This window comes from Hyperolius riggenbachi, chromosome 4 (assembly GCF_040937935.1).
Source record: "Hyperolius riggenbachi isolate aHypRig1 chromosome 4, aHypRig1.pri, whole genome shotgun sequence".
NCBI classification, from domain to species: Eukaryota; Metazoa; Chordata; class Amphibia; order Anura; family Hyperoliidae; genus Hyperolius; species Hyperolius riggenbachi.
In genome coordinates, this window is record NC_090649.1 from 199,298,795 (window position 1) to 199,313,875 (window position 15,081).

General features: G+C 46.0%; 1 protein-coding gene across 6 annotated transcripts in view; it reads right to left on the minus strand.

The window, feature by feature from the left end:
• LPP (LIM domain containing preferred translocation partner in lipoma) overlaps positions 1–15,081 on the minus strand; it is a 419,710-nt gene that overhangs the window by 175,875 nt on the left and 228,754 nt on the right. For all 6 annotated transcript variants that reach the window (XM_068281218.1, XM_068281216.1, XM_068281219.1 and 3 more), the window contains one exon: positions 13,081–13,203. In XM_068281218.1, coding sequence (XP_068137319.1) covers positions 13,081–13,203 — 123 coding nt within the window. The remainder of the gene's footprint in view (positions 1–13,080; positions 13,204–15,081) is intronic.

Below are 15,081 nucleotides of genomic sequence, written 5' to 3' on the forward strand. Positions count from 1 at the left end.
CGTCTATCCCCCACTGTAGTCTCTTCCCTCCCCCCCCCCTCCCACCTTACTATTCAGAAATGAAAACCTGAGTGCATCAGGATATTTAGTGGAAGTTCAATGTTATGGAAATAATCCGTGCTTGTATTCAATTGACAGTGTTTTGTGATACCTGTTACTGTGAATTAAGCTGCTAACTTTGTCCCTATGCCATTGATTTGTACTATCCTGTTGTTCTCTTGAATAAAAATACTTTTTAAAAAAAAAAAAAAAAAAGATATTGGCGAAAGAAAGGGAGGAGCACTGAAGTGGAAAATTGCTCTAGTCCTTAAGTGGAAAAACCCCTCAGTGGTCAACTAGTTAAACACTACTGTGACAATAGGTGATTGATTAGGACTGCAGACTAATGCACAGTACTGTATTTGCTGCACTGTGCCATTGCAAACAGGTCTTAAAGGGAAGGTTCAAGCAAAATAAAAAAATGAATTTCACTTACCTGGGGCTTCTACCAGCCCCATGCAGCCATCCTGTGCCCTCGTAGTCACTCTCTGCTGCGCCAGTCCCCTGCTGGCAGCTTGTTGAACCAGTAATGCGGAAAAAGGTATGTGTTAATGTTCCTGCACTAGCGGGAATGCGTAAAAATGTACGCAATGCGTCCCGCCGTCCTCCGAGGTTGGCAAGCTGCCAGCGGGAAACTGGCGCAGCAGTGAGTGACTATGAGGGCACAGGATGGCTGCATGGGGCTGGTAGAAGCCCCAGGTAAGTGAAACTCATTTTTTTACTTTGCTTGGACATTCCCTTTAAAGAGAACCCGAAGTGGGTTTCTGACATCAATATTAGGACACAGAGGCACATTCTGCATACATTGCCCAGCCTGTGTCCTTATAGTGCGCCCTCAGGCCCCCCCTGTGCTCTGCTGTCCCCAATATAGAAACCACCAGGCTAGCGACACACAGATTGTTGCTAGTCTGTTTACCTTTCTGCTGCCACTCAGCGCAGCTCCCTCGCTTCCTCTGTAGCGCTGCTCCCCGCCTGTGTCCCTTCCCACCTCCGTAAGCTTCCTCCAATCGGCTTACGGAGGCGAAACACAGGCGGGGAGCCGCTCTATAGAGGCGGCAGGAGAGCGGCAGTGAATGACAGCAGAAAGGTAAACAGCTGACTAGCGACAATCTGTGTGTCGCTAGCCTGGCGGTTTTTATATTGGGGACAGCAGAGCGCTGGACATTGAAAGCCGAATGTGCCTCTGTGTCCTAAAATTGAAGACAAAAACCCAATTGGGTTCTCTTTAAGGGGTTATTGTGTCGATGTACCCATCTTAAAGTTGATCCATATAAAAAAAGCCCTAGAACATAAATATGCACCAAAACTACTGCAGGATAGTTTACAAATGTGATGAATTGACTTTAAATAAGAGTCCACCAGCATCTGATACATAAATGCACAGATTATTCCATGGATTTGCCAGTTTAATTTACTTGTTGATGTTCCTAGCTTAACACCCAGTATTAAATACAAAGATTTAAGACAAACTCAGTTTGTTTTGCCGACAGACCTTATCATTTGCACAATGTATGGACACAATACAGTGGGGGTAAACTCTGCTACATAATTGTGTATTGCTACTGGCCACGGGATTCCCCCAAAAAAGGTTCAGGAATACTGAATAATTAGCAAGGGCTATTTACCAAGTAAATACCAAAACTATCACATGCACACAGATATTCTGCAATGAAAGTTGGTGAAAATATGTTGGTGATGGTGCAGGCGGCTTTAGATGACAGTCATAAGTGGAGAGATGAGTAATACAGCCCTTTTGGTCTTTAGCTTGGCACAAGAAATGGAAAGGTTTAGCCTTATGCTTTATCAATCAAAATTTTTCTGCACAGAATCCACTGTTTATGCCCACTGACAACTTTAGCATGTTCTAACATGACTCTAGAGTTTTCCATCCTTCAACTTAGTAACAAATGATGATCTTTCTCAGAAATGCAAAACAAAAAAAATTATGCTAAAAATTCTTTGAGGCTTACAAAAATAGTCAACGTAACATATGTTTATTGATGGCATGTCACTGTGCGTACATACAAAACTGCTGCCAGGAAATTTGGGCGCAGGATGAAGCCGAAAAACCCTGCTCCTGCAAAAGTCCCGGCAGCGTTAATTTCTATTCTCCCTCCAGGCTGCCATGGACTCAGGGGAAAGACATAATTTTGTTGCCAGCTTTTGCTGGAGGCCGAATTAAGCTATTATTAAAGTAATTTGGGCCCTGTCTCTGAGTTCTGGCTCACAATGAGGAAACTGGGTTTCCCAGATTCTAAGCATTGATCCATTTTAATTCACGCCTTGCACAGATGAAGGCCTAAAAGAGCTGTCTGTAAGTTGGATTTGCATGGCTCTGTATAATTAATAGGCCATAGGCATCCAGCACACCAGGGGCTCTGGATGTATGCTTGGCTTTTTAGGGATATAAAGTGATGCATCATGGGAGTTCTACTTTGCTCCTGTAAAGCTGAATAACTGCAAATATCTTCTGTTTTAAAGAAAATCTGTAACATCAAAAAGTTTCCCTGGGGGAACTCACCTCGGGAGGGGGAAGCCTCAGGGTCCCAATGAGGCTTCCCACGCCGTCCTCCGTCCCTCGGGAGTCTTGCTGCAGCCCTCCGAATAGCGGCGATGTAAATATTTACCTTCCCTGCTCCTGCGCAGGCACTGTGGCGGTTCTCGGCTCCGAAATAGGCGGAAATATCCAATCGCCGTCGGGTCTGCTCTACTGCGCAGGCGCAAGTCTCCGGCGCCTGCGCAGTAAAGTGGACCCGACCGAGATCGGGTATTTCCGTCTACTTCGGAGCCGAAAGCCGCGACAGCGCCACCACTGGAGCCTGGAAAGGTAAATATTAAACAGGATGTCGGATCTGTCGGGCCGGCTTTGAAAGGCTGCAGCGAGATCCCCGTGGGACAGAGGACAGCGTGGGAAGCCTCATTGGGACCCTGAGGCTTCCCCCTCCCGAGGTGAGTACCCCCCAGGGGAAGTTTTGGATGTTACAGTGTCTCTTTACGTAAGCAAATTTATATCCAGGGATCAATAATATCCTACATTAACTCTGTCAGACACGCAATTCAGTTTTTTTCAGCAGGTTCTAAACACAGACAAACCCACAAGAGTGAGAACACAAAGAACATATTGGCCATTATTTCTGACTTGAGTCAGTGACTCAGACCAGGGAAAAGAAGCATTAGGTGAGCACAGAAGCAGAAAAAAAACGCTATCTTGAGGGAGAACAAAAAAACCCCAGAGAAGTAGGCTGGTACCGGAAAACTAAATATTTAGGAATATTGGTTTGGAACATAAGCTGTACAAAGACTGCTTTACATTCACACTACTAAGCAAAGTTTTATTATGCAGCAGACTAATAGCACATTTCCCTTTCTGGCATAATATTTACAGTCTACATAGAGCGAAGAGATAAATGGAAAAAAAACAAGGGAACAAAAAAATATTGTAGCTTTGCTTCCCCTGTAAATTGTTTCCATAGAGATTCACTTTTCTATACACTGGCAATGCAGGCATGGCTAATGAAGCACAGATCAACAGCAAATAATCATGTATGCGTTTACCAATTAAGCTGAAATCTAGTCAACAGTTAAGAGGCGCTCCAGCACTGCAGATAGACCGACAACCTAAACAAGTGATTCATTCACAGGTTGGCGGGCAGCCTGTAAACTCACTATTGTTCAGGTAAATAATCTCCAGCATAGGAAGAGATGGTACGGGCTGCAGATAAAACAATAGACACTAGAGGATGAGTATATACTAATAGCCATATTACCAGCAGCAGTAAGGGCTAGTTCACACTTGGCACTTGGAGCACCACTAGCCCGCAATTGCGTTCGGCTCCGTGATTGCCATTTGAAGCCAAAATCTCGATCAAATTTCACTGGGAAAATATAAACTGCAGCCATTCTTACACTGTTATTAGCAGGGTTCTCAAACTTTGCACAGCCGGTCACTGAGTGACTGAGATGAATATTAAGAAAAGTGGGTGGAGCCTACAAAAGCCAATCAAAATTCACCTATTAATTTTCAAGAGGAATATTTAATTGCTGCCATTCCTGCACGGTTAATGGCACAAGCCTCAAACCTGGTACAGTTTGTCATTGGGTTACTGGGGATCAAATTTAGAGCAGTTGGGTGGAGCCACAAACAGACAATCAGATTTGTTTCATTTCAATGCAAATTATTGATGCCAAAGACGGCAAAATATATACACACATACATACATACATGTGTATAGTACCTCAGCGCAAAAAGGGGTGTGGAACTTGCCCCGGGCTATGCAAGCCCACTCGAGATGTAAGCAGATGACAGTACAGTACCTTAATAGAGGTTACATCTAGCTGCCCAAATACTTGCTGTAATCCCGATCTCTGTATTTCAAGTAATCCCGATATCACAGCGGCGGGGGATAAGAGCTAGCTCGCTCTACCACTTCCTGTTTCCGGTCCGTCAAACCCTACTGCCAGTAGGGTGCATGCTGCACTGCAATGTAGTTCCGTGCGCCAATAAAATCGCACCGCCTGGACTCCAGACTGGGCGGTGAAAGCAGACAGTACAGGTGCGGCGGAACCAGGGGATTGCCTATTGGGATTTGCCAGCATCTCTGGGGGACTATGGGTAGTACGGGCCCGTTTTGCTGGTGGCTGCGACTGGGGTCTTAATGCACGTGCCACCGAACCAGTTTCTACTACCATGCTGGTGCTTGCCACTTCACCATGGTCTATGGTAGTACTGGTGTTAGGTCCAGGAGATGCTACGCTGCTAGTGCATGCCTCACCAAGAAAACTCGGATCAGCGCTAGCACCACTCTGTTGCCCTTGAGTCTGATCCTGCGCCACCTGCGGTCCAGTGACATGGGGTGTGGTATGCCTGGCTCTAGCCGGGACCTCAACCTCATCATTGCCATCGGTCAGCGAGCCACTGCTGTTCACCGGTTCGTATTCTGACACGGATGATTTGTCGGAAGAGGCTTCCCAATCGCATTCACCCCACTGAGCCAGAATCTCGGCGGCCACTTCAGCGGAATACCCCTTTTTTGCCATGGTGGACTGCTAAATTTAGGGGGTATTCCTCTGAGACTACCCAGGAAAAAGAGCACCTACCTAGTAAAAGGGAGTACTTGTGAGGTACAAAGCTGTGGTCACTGAGATTTGATTTAAAAAAAAATTAAAAAAAAAAAATCAAAACAGATCTTTACAGCGTCACAGCTATTGTACAGTGTTTTTTGCAGTGATCAGAAAAAAAAATTCTGTCACTGCGGTGGGGCGGGCTGAACGCAAGTGCAGGCGAACGATCAGGCCTGATCGGTCAAACACTGTTTTTAGTGTATCCTAGTGACCCCAATATAGATCTGACTGCGATCAGTAATGATCACTTACAGATACTATATAGTAGCAATGCTGATTAGCGACAGTGATGATGCTAATCAGCAACTAATTCGTGACTGCGGTGTGGTGGGCTGGGTGCTAATTGACGCTAACTACCCAACGAAGGGCCCTAGCTAACTAACTGGCCTAACTGTTAACACTAGTGATACTAAAAAAGTGACAGTTTTCACTGATCACTGTTTTTATATCACTAGGATAGTGGCAGGGGGGTGATCGGGGGGGGGGGGGGATTCTGAGGGGGATCTGAGGGTGTGGGTGGGTGATCAGAAGACCGCAGGGGGCAGATTAGGGCCTGATCTGATGGGTAGGAGTGCTAGGGGGTGACAGGTGGAGATTGTTGGGTGTCTCAGGGGGTGATTAGAGGGGAGGATAGATGCAATCAATGCACTGGGGGGGGGGGGGGGGTCTGAGGGGTCTCTGAGGGTGTAGGTGTGTGTTTGGGTGCCCGCAAGTGGCAGATTAGGGTCTGATCTGATGGGTAGCAGTGACAGGTGGTGACAGGGAGGGATGTGGTGATTGATAGATGGTCAGTAGGTGATTACAGGGGAGAATATATGCAAGCAATGCACTGGTGAGTTGATCAGAGGTGGTCTGAGGGCGATCTGAGGGTGTGGGCGAGTGATTGGGTGCCTGCAAGGGGCAGATTAGGGTCTGATCTGATGGGTAGCAGTGACAGGTGGCGATTGATGGGTGATCAGTGGGTGATTACATGTAAACAATGCACTTGGGAGGTGATATGAGGGCGGGTCTGCGGGCGATCTGAGGGTGTGGGCAGGTGATTGGGTGCCCTCAAGTGGCAGGTTAGGGTCTGATCTGATGGGTGGCAGTGACAGGGGGTGATTGATGGGTGATTGACAGGTGATCAGTGGGTGATTACAGGGGAGAATAGATGTATACAGTACACAGGGGGGGGGGTCTGGGGAGGATCTGAGTGTGTGTGTGTGTGTGTGGGGGGGGGTGATCAGAAGCCCCTAGGGGGCTGATTAGAGCCTAATCTAAAATATAGCTTTGACAGTTAGTGACAGGGAGTGATTGATGAGTGATTGGGGGGGTGATTGGGTGCAAACAGTGGTCTGAGGGGGTGATCGGGGGGGGGGGGTCTGAGGGGTGCTGTGGGCGATCAGGGGGACAGGATCAGTGTGTGTGTGTGTGTGTGTGTGTGTGTGTGTGTTTTTATACACAGCTGTCTCCTCCCCTGGTGGTCGCTCAATCACTGGGACCATCGGGGAGGAGGCAGCCAGTATAATACACTTGGTTAGCGTAAAGTGCATTATACATTTAGTAACGGCGAGATCGGGGTGTTTACAACCCGCCGGCGCTGCTAATTGGCCGGTGGGTTGACGTCATGGGTGGGCGGAGCCTAATGCCAGCGGATGCGCGTGCCCCGGCTAATTAGTCCCCCAGGCGCATTCCGCAGGCGCAGTAGTACTCCGCTGGCGCAGTGCCTTCCCGATGACGGGGGGAGGGTGTGCGCATGCAAGTGCCCAAGTATGCGCAGAAGGCGCCAACCCATCGGAGGTTGGCAAACCTTACAGACTGCCGAGCAGGACCCTGGGAAGGACTGGAGTGAAGCAGAGGGACCCAAATGACTTCTAGGTGCTGGAAGAAGCCCCAAGTAAGTAGAACTACATTTCTGCTTTCAACTCATGAGTGCTTTAAGCAGCCATAAGTGCTGTACAGATTTTACTAAGGGCGGTCCAGAAGGAGTTCATTTATTATAAATGTATTATAATATATTATACATGACGGGAAGCAACTAACCAAGCGAACCGCTAGATAAACAGGTTAGCTAAACATTTGATGACATTTTTTCAGTACAAACTACTACTAGATACACAAATAAATATACACGAAAACATGTGACAAAGTTCAGGCAAGAACAGGGCGCTATGCCTTGAAACAGGAAAATGTCCTTTCCACTAAATATGATTCTGCCACAGGCTCTGCATCTTTATAGCAGTGGCTTCACTTAAACTCTTCAATTTGCCTCTTTAACTCGATTTTCACATTCCAGCTCAGCCTGAGTAAATCTTACCCCAAGTGCCGCTTTGAGGTTTTCTATCAAAACATATATGGCTCAGGCTTCTATTTACACAAAATGTATTGGCAAGTCAGACCAAGCATGTCTGTAAAGAAGGGTTTTTTAACTGAAAAAAAAATAGACATATAGACACAGGATATCTACTTTAACTTTCTAATTTCTCAAACAGGTAATTGTTTCTAACAAATATATCATATTAGTCAGGTACAAAGTCTAAGGAAGTATGCAGGTTAAATTGCCTGTGTAATGGTCTTTGCTCTGTAAACATGCATATGATGAGCAGCCCAAGACCGCAGCTAACCAGAGCCAGAACCCTTCCTTAAAACACACAGACTAACTATGGCATTATGAACTCAAATCTTTTACAGGAAACAGCAGATTTCAAACACTATACAATGCCAGATTTAGACAAAATCAACGCTCTAAGGAGAGCTTCAAAGATTTGTATCTAGTTATTTTTCAACAGTTGCAAAATGGGCCAAACAATAAAAAAGTGCAAAAGAATAAAATGTGGCCTATTCCAAACAGCACAGGTTTTGCCACACTTGCCATAACACAATATGGTCTGGAAGATCTAATGGAAAAGCACACTCTTGATGACCTCAAAGAGGAACTCCAGTGGCATATAGTAGAATGTAGTAAATGATTCAGGATGCCCACTTTTACATTAATTATCCTGATGTCTGCATCTGAAACACTTCCTTTATGTATATATTGCTGTATATTGGTATGTCACAGACTATGCTGGGTAGATATGCGGAATGATTTCCCCCAGAGCACTCTAAAGCCTCATCTACACGGGTAGATGAGGCTGCGATCCGGCGGCTCAATTAGCCGACGGATCGCCTCTTCCGCGTCCCCGCGTGTGCCTGCTGCGTCCCCGCTCGCGCGCCGGATTTGATTCCCCGCTCGTCCCCGCCGGCGCCTCTTATCTTCCGCTCGATTCCCTGCCATTGTCCCCTCGCGGGGAACGAGCAGGGAATCGGCAGTGGGGAGATCCGTCTTGTCGGATCTTATCAATCGAGCCGCATCAGTGGCTCTATTGATAAGCCACATCTCCGCCGCATCTACGCGTGTAGATGCGGCTTTAGAGAAAACATGTTGATTACTTACTTTGGGACACACAACAAAACAGACATTCTGCATTGATGATCCTTGCCAGCACTAAAGATGTTACCATCTGTGATGCATTTCAGAATAAGATGTGTGTGCCAAGTACAACAGGGGTTGTACCTGGAATTGGTTTTAGCACATACAAGGTTGGTGATGGAACAATAATGTATAAGGCCTCTTTCACAGTGGGACGTTGCATTTGATGCGACGTTAAAGTCACACAACGTGCCCCTTATGCAGCGCATGTAAGTTATGAAATTGGACGTTATTTTGCACTGCGTTGTGTCTCTGTGCACCGTTTTCATCGCATACTGATGGAACGAAAACTGCGCATGCATTACATTAAAAAAAAAAAAACATTACGGGCATGTGCAACAAACAGAACAGCAAATTTATTGCTTAACCTCCTTGGCGGTATGGACGAGTACACACGTCCATTACTCCCGGAGGTCGCCGCTCAGGCCCTGCTGGGCCGATTTGCACCAAATAAAAAGCAGCACACGCAGCCGGCACTTTGCCAGCCGCGTGTGCTGCCTGATCGCCGCCGCTCTGCGGCGATCCGCCGCGAGCAGCGGCGAAAGAGGGTCCCCCCAGCCGCCTGAGCCCTGCGCAGCCGGAACAAATAGTTCCGACCAGCGCTAAGGGCTGGATCGGAGGCGGCTGACGTCAGGACGTCGGCTGACGTCCATGACGTCACTCCGCTCGTCGCTATGGCGACGAGGGAAGCAAAACAAGGAAGGCCGCTCATTGCGGCCTTCCTTGTTTATTCTGGGCGCCGGAGGCGATCGGAAGAACGCCTCCGGAGCGCCATCTAGTGGGCTTTCATGCAGCCAACTTTCAGTCGGCTGCATGAAATAGTTTTTTTTTAATAAAAAAAAAAACCCTCCCGCAGCCTCCCTGGCGATTTTAATAGAACGCCAGGGAGGTTAACGCACAGCATGCAGCACTTTCTAAATATTCTAAATATTTCTACACGTTACACACAACGCAACGTGTGCACTGTGACTGTCGCACAGACTTTGTATTGCTGTGCTATACAGTTGTACAGAGGCTCCAGAAGTGTAAAAATAGATTTAAAAGTTTTAAAAGAGAACAATGGGGGGTATTTCTGGTGGACTTACCTCCCCAAGAAGACACACACAGATTGTTGCTTACTTCAACACAATAACGATTTATTTACATACTCCAATTAAATGCAACGTGTTTCGTGGGCACATCCCACTTCATCAGGCTATAAAGGTGGAGTACAATGGACTCAAGCGTGCTCTGTCTGTGCTTAGCGCCTCTGCACAGACAGAGAAGGCTCGAGTCCATTGTACTCCACCTTTATAGCCTGATGAAGTGGGATGTGCCCACGAAACGCGTTGAATTTAATTGGAGTATGTTAATATACAGTTATTGTGTTGAAGTAAGCAACAATCTGTGTGTGTCCTCTTGGGGAGGTAAGTCCACCAGAAATACCCCCCCCCCCATTGTTCTCTTTTAAAACTTTTAATTTTTACACTTCTGGCGCCTCTGTACAACTGTATAACATGCGTGTCTACTCCTGGTGGAGGGGATTTGGTTCCCTTTTTTCCGATCTACAGAGAGCGACTTTTAACCCTGAGTGGGGACAGGTCTAATACTCCCCACCTGCCTATCTAGTGGTTACCTGATGCGGTAACCCAATCTTTGGTATTTTTTGAGTATAAAATTATACGTTATCTTCTACTACTCATCACTTACAGCGCATACTGCACTATATTGGGCTCTCTGTGTCTCCCTCCCTTTTATTGTATTGCTGTGCGTTAGTCTGCGTTATGAATTTTTATAACGTGCAACTTTAACGTCCCCCTGTGAAAGAAGCCTAAAAGTACAGTAGAATGCTCATAGAGCAGGCATAGACAATTGGTGGTGCATGGGGGAGTCGTATGCTGCGGGGTGCAGTCGAGCAGATCGTCGGTGGACCAGGAGCCAGCACAAGGGGCCAGCATGATGGAGTGGGGGAGGGCTGCCCAAGGCTGTTCTGCTGGTCATAGTGGTGGAGAGGGGACTAGCAGCTGTGGGATCAGAGGGACCCTAACAAGTACAGCCGTAGTAAACCTGGACACCCCAGGGGACAGAGCCAAAGATGATGGCCTGGCTTCTCTGAGGACACAGATCAGGAGGAATCCTTCCATCGAAAGAGGGGTGTGAAAAGTTTGGGTAAGAGGGGTAGAAAGAGGAGAAGGGCCAGAGTACTGTGTGCTGTGGTGTCACTCAACGGCGCCATCCTGATGCTTGAATGTAAATCAGGTTGAGGAAAGATTTTACAATGGGCAAACACTACACTAAATAACTATAAAATATTGTAAAAAAATATGCATACAAAAAGGGCTGGCACCACAGAATATTGTGGTGCCAGCCCTTTTTGTATGCATGCTGTATGGGCCTCATTGGTACTGAGACCTTTGGCTTGGGCACGCAGGAATTTCTCCTTTTACTGAGTGCTCCTCCACTCCACGATTTTTGCTATTGTAAAAAAAAAATATATATATATATATATTTATTCATTATATTCTGCACAGCTTCAGCATCTCCACTCACAGCAGTCGACTCAGGGTCCCCGCCGATGCAGAGGCCGACCTCCTTTACGGCACCTGCGTGAGTGCCGCTGTCAATCAAGTCCACATTGTCCGCAGTGTACTTCACAGGTGCAGTAGTTCTGAGCAGTATGCTGCAAACAATGTGGACTTGATTGACAGCGGCGCTCGTGCAGGCGCAGTAGAGGACAACCTCTAGGTCGGCCTATGCACCGGCGGGGACCCCGGGCCAGTGGCTGCGAGCAGAGATGCTGCGTGGGACATGTCGGCTGCAAAGGGCTGAAGAAAAATATATCATGGGGCAGCACATTTCGATTGATGTTTCCTTTATGTTATAGCATTTATGCAACATTTTTGAAATGGCAGTTTATGATCTAGGTACACACTACGCAGGAATGTTAGAGCGCATGCTCATCATGTAGAGGTCAACATACCAAGTACTCCAGAACTTCTAAGAGCTGAGGACGCTACTATGGGCTTTAATGTTGGACCAATATAAACAGATGCCCTAAATGCGATCAGTTTAATTTAGATTTAAACCATATGATCTGATATCTTTCCAAAATTATGGTATTCTGTGACAACAGGTACTAGACTTTATGAGAAAGCAACTGGAGACAGATTTTTTTTTATGTTATGGCCAATGAAATGCTAATAGCTTTGGCTTACATGCAAATTGAATGCAAACTGTATGTAGCTTAAAGTATACTGGATTGCCAAGGCACATTAAATTTGCATGCAAGCCACCATCTCTGGTACAGAATACTGAGGAAAATAAAAATTTAAATCCTTATCCACGTTTAAACCTTTAGCTATCCAGAGGAGGGGGGAACTATTCTAAGATTTCAATTAGTTCAGAAAGTGACATATTTAAAGAGAACCTGAGGTGAGAGGGATATGGAAGTGGGCATGTGTTTTTCTTTTTAAATAACGCACATTTCCTGACTGTCCTGCTGAGCCTCTGCCTCCAATACTTTAAGCTATAGACCGTGAACAAGCATGCAGATCAGATGTCTATGACATATCTGACAAGATTAGCTCCATGCTTGTTTCAGGTGTGTCATTTAGACCATATTAAACAGATTGCCTAGCCTATAACACCAGTTGCCTCGCAGTCCTGCTGATCTTTCTGGTCAGTCAGCTTCTATATCCAGAGCGTGATTGCGACTGTGCTACTTCACATGCCCGAGCCACCTGTGTAGTACCATGGACCCAATCGGGCTCTGCTTTTTCTGCCAGAGCCGATCCGTACTACTGCACAGGCACAGCAAGGACAAGCTTCTTCGGGGGTCCCTGTACAGCTTGGTGGAGGAAGACTGAACAATCTTCTTGGCGTAGGGCGACGATTTAGGTGTCGTCAGAAAGAGGAGAAAGAGCTTTAAAATGATATCCATATTTCCATAGTTATATTGTATTACACAGGGCGACTTTTTCTGCTGAATGGAGCTGCGGACTTTGAGAAAAAGTCGCCCTGTGTAATACAATCTAACTATGGAAAGATGGATATCATTTTAAAGCTCTCTTTCTCCTCTTTCTGACGACACCTAAATCGTCGCCCTACGTCTTTTAGTTTTCTCTATTTTCGCAATCGAAATTGCGGCCACGGCAATTTCGATCGCGAAAATAGCGAAAACTAAAAGGCGTAGGGCGGCGGTTTATATATCATTGGAAAGAGGAGAAAGAGAGCTTTAAAATGATATGCATCTTTCCATAGTTTCTGCACTGCTCGGAGTCCCTTTAAGAAAATACTTTGTTGTATATTTAAGTCAGAAGAAAGAAGCAACATCTATTTAGTGCTACCCAAGAAATGCATCCAGTGCCAGCCCAAATACTCTTTAATGGTGTACACAGCATATAGTACATGCACCAAAAATGAGGTGATGAATAAAAATAAATACAAAGAATAAATAGATGAAAGATTACAATAGCAAACCAGACATATACCTGACTTGTGCGTGGCTTGTATGGGGAGCTACTTTCCAAATCAGCCAAGATACTTGTTAAAGAGTCAATCTCCGCATCTAAGCTTGAGCGCCGTTCCTCTATGGTCTTCCCACCAGTGTTTACCTACAAAACATACCATCAAATACTTAGACTACAATGTTATTTACACAGTACTTTGCTCTTTAGTAAAATGGTAATCAGTTCTACAAAAATACAAAAAAATAAGATAAAGCATGGCCAAACCTGTACAGATATTCAGTCAGTAATAAAACAACTGCATGCTTTTTGCACACATACAAAAGTATGATAAGCCCCAAATGGGCATTTCTCTCTCCATATACCATATTGCTCAGAAAAGCACCTACTGTATAATGAACTGGCATTTTATAAAGTCAAAACCAGTGGCCTTCAAGGCTAGGCACACAGTGGTCAGTTGTGTAAGGCTTGCATTATGTGTGTTAACTGAACTTTAATACAAAGCCTGCATGCAGCGAGTTAGAATAACGCAATCAGTTACAATGCAGTGCTGTGACAGGCCCAAAGAATTGTATGGGCAGTGAGCGGATATGCAGAACTATTCTGTAACGCAACTGAGCACTGTGAACAGGGCCTAAATAGGACTTGTGTGGATCACTACAGCTGACTGAAGGAACAAAATGACACATATTTTCAACAGGTTATGTTATGTATGACAGACACAATGATGACACTAATGTTTTTTTCCAAAAACAAAATAAATAGAAATACCCGTATTTTTCGGACTATAAGATGCTCCGGACTATAAGACGCACATAGCTTTAGAGAGCAAAAACCAGGGAAAAAAATAAAAAAATACTAAATCTGGCGCGTCCATGGTCCAGGAGCGTCTTGTACATGTTCTCCCCCAATTATATATCCTCCACTAGTCCCCCTTGTGTCCTGTCCCCCTTGGAGTCGTCGTCCTGTCCCCAATCATGTCCTCCTCTTGCCCCCTAGCCAGTATCTCTCCCCCGGTAATTAGCTACATGTATCCTCCCTGTGTAAGGTAATTAGCCTTGCATCTGCCCTGTGTATGGTAATTAGTGTTGCATCTGCCCCGTGTATGGTATTTAGCCCTGTATCTCCCCCTGTGTATGATAACTAACATTGTATCTCTGTATCTTCCTAAGTAAGGTAAATTAGCGTTCAAATTCATTTCCATGTAAGGTAATTAGCATTCCATACTCCCCCCCCCCCCCCAGCCCATGAAGGGTAATTCGTGTTCAATCTCCAGACCCCCACACAGGCAATGTAATTAGTATTCAATTACCCTGCCCTCCCACCTGTGTAAGCTAATTAGCATTTAATCACTCCACTTCCTGCCCGTGCAAGCTAATTAGCATTTAATTACCCCCCTTCCGCCCATGTAAGTAAATTAGCATTCAATGACGCGCCTCCTCCCCGTGAAAGCTAATTAGCATTTAATCACCCCCTCCCGCCCGTGTAAGTAAATTAGCATTCAATCTCTCGGTGTAATGTACCGTAATTAGCCGCGGGCATCACTCACCTGAAACTGGAAGCCTGCGATGAACGGCTGCTTGTCTCGCTCACTCCTTCCTCATAGTGACGGTCGCGTATGTAATGACGTGACCAGGAAGTGACGGCAATAGGAGGAAGGAGTGAGCGAGAGAAGCAGCTATTCATGGCAGGCTTCCAGTGTCAGCTGAGTGATGCGGCTAATTACCGGTACCTTACACCGAGCTAATTTACTTACCCGGGCGGGAGGGGGGTGATTGAATGCTAATTAACTTACACGGGCAGGAGGCGCGTCATTGAATGCTAATTAGATTACACGGGCGGGAGGCGCACCATTGAATGCTAATTAGATCACATGGGTGGGAGGCAGGTTGAATAAATGCTAATTAGCTTACACGGGCAGGAGGGCAGCGTGACTGACTGAATGAATTACTTTCCATAGACGGCCGGGATCACGCTAATTAGGTTAACAGGAGATAACCACCGCTATTCACTTTACACATGGGC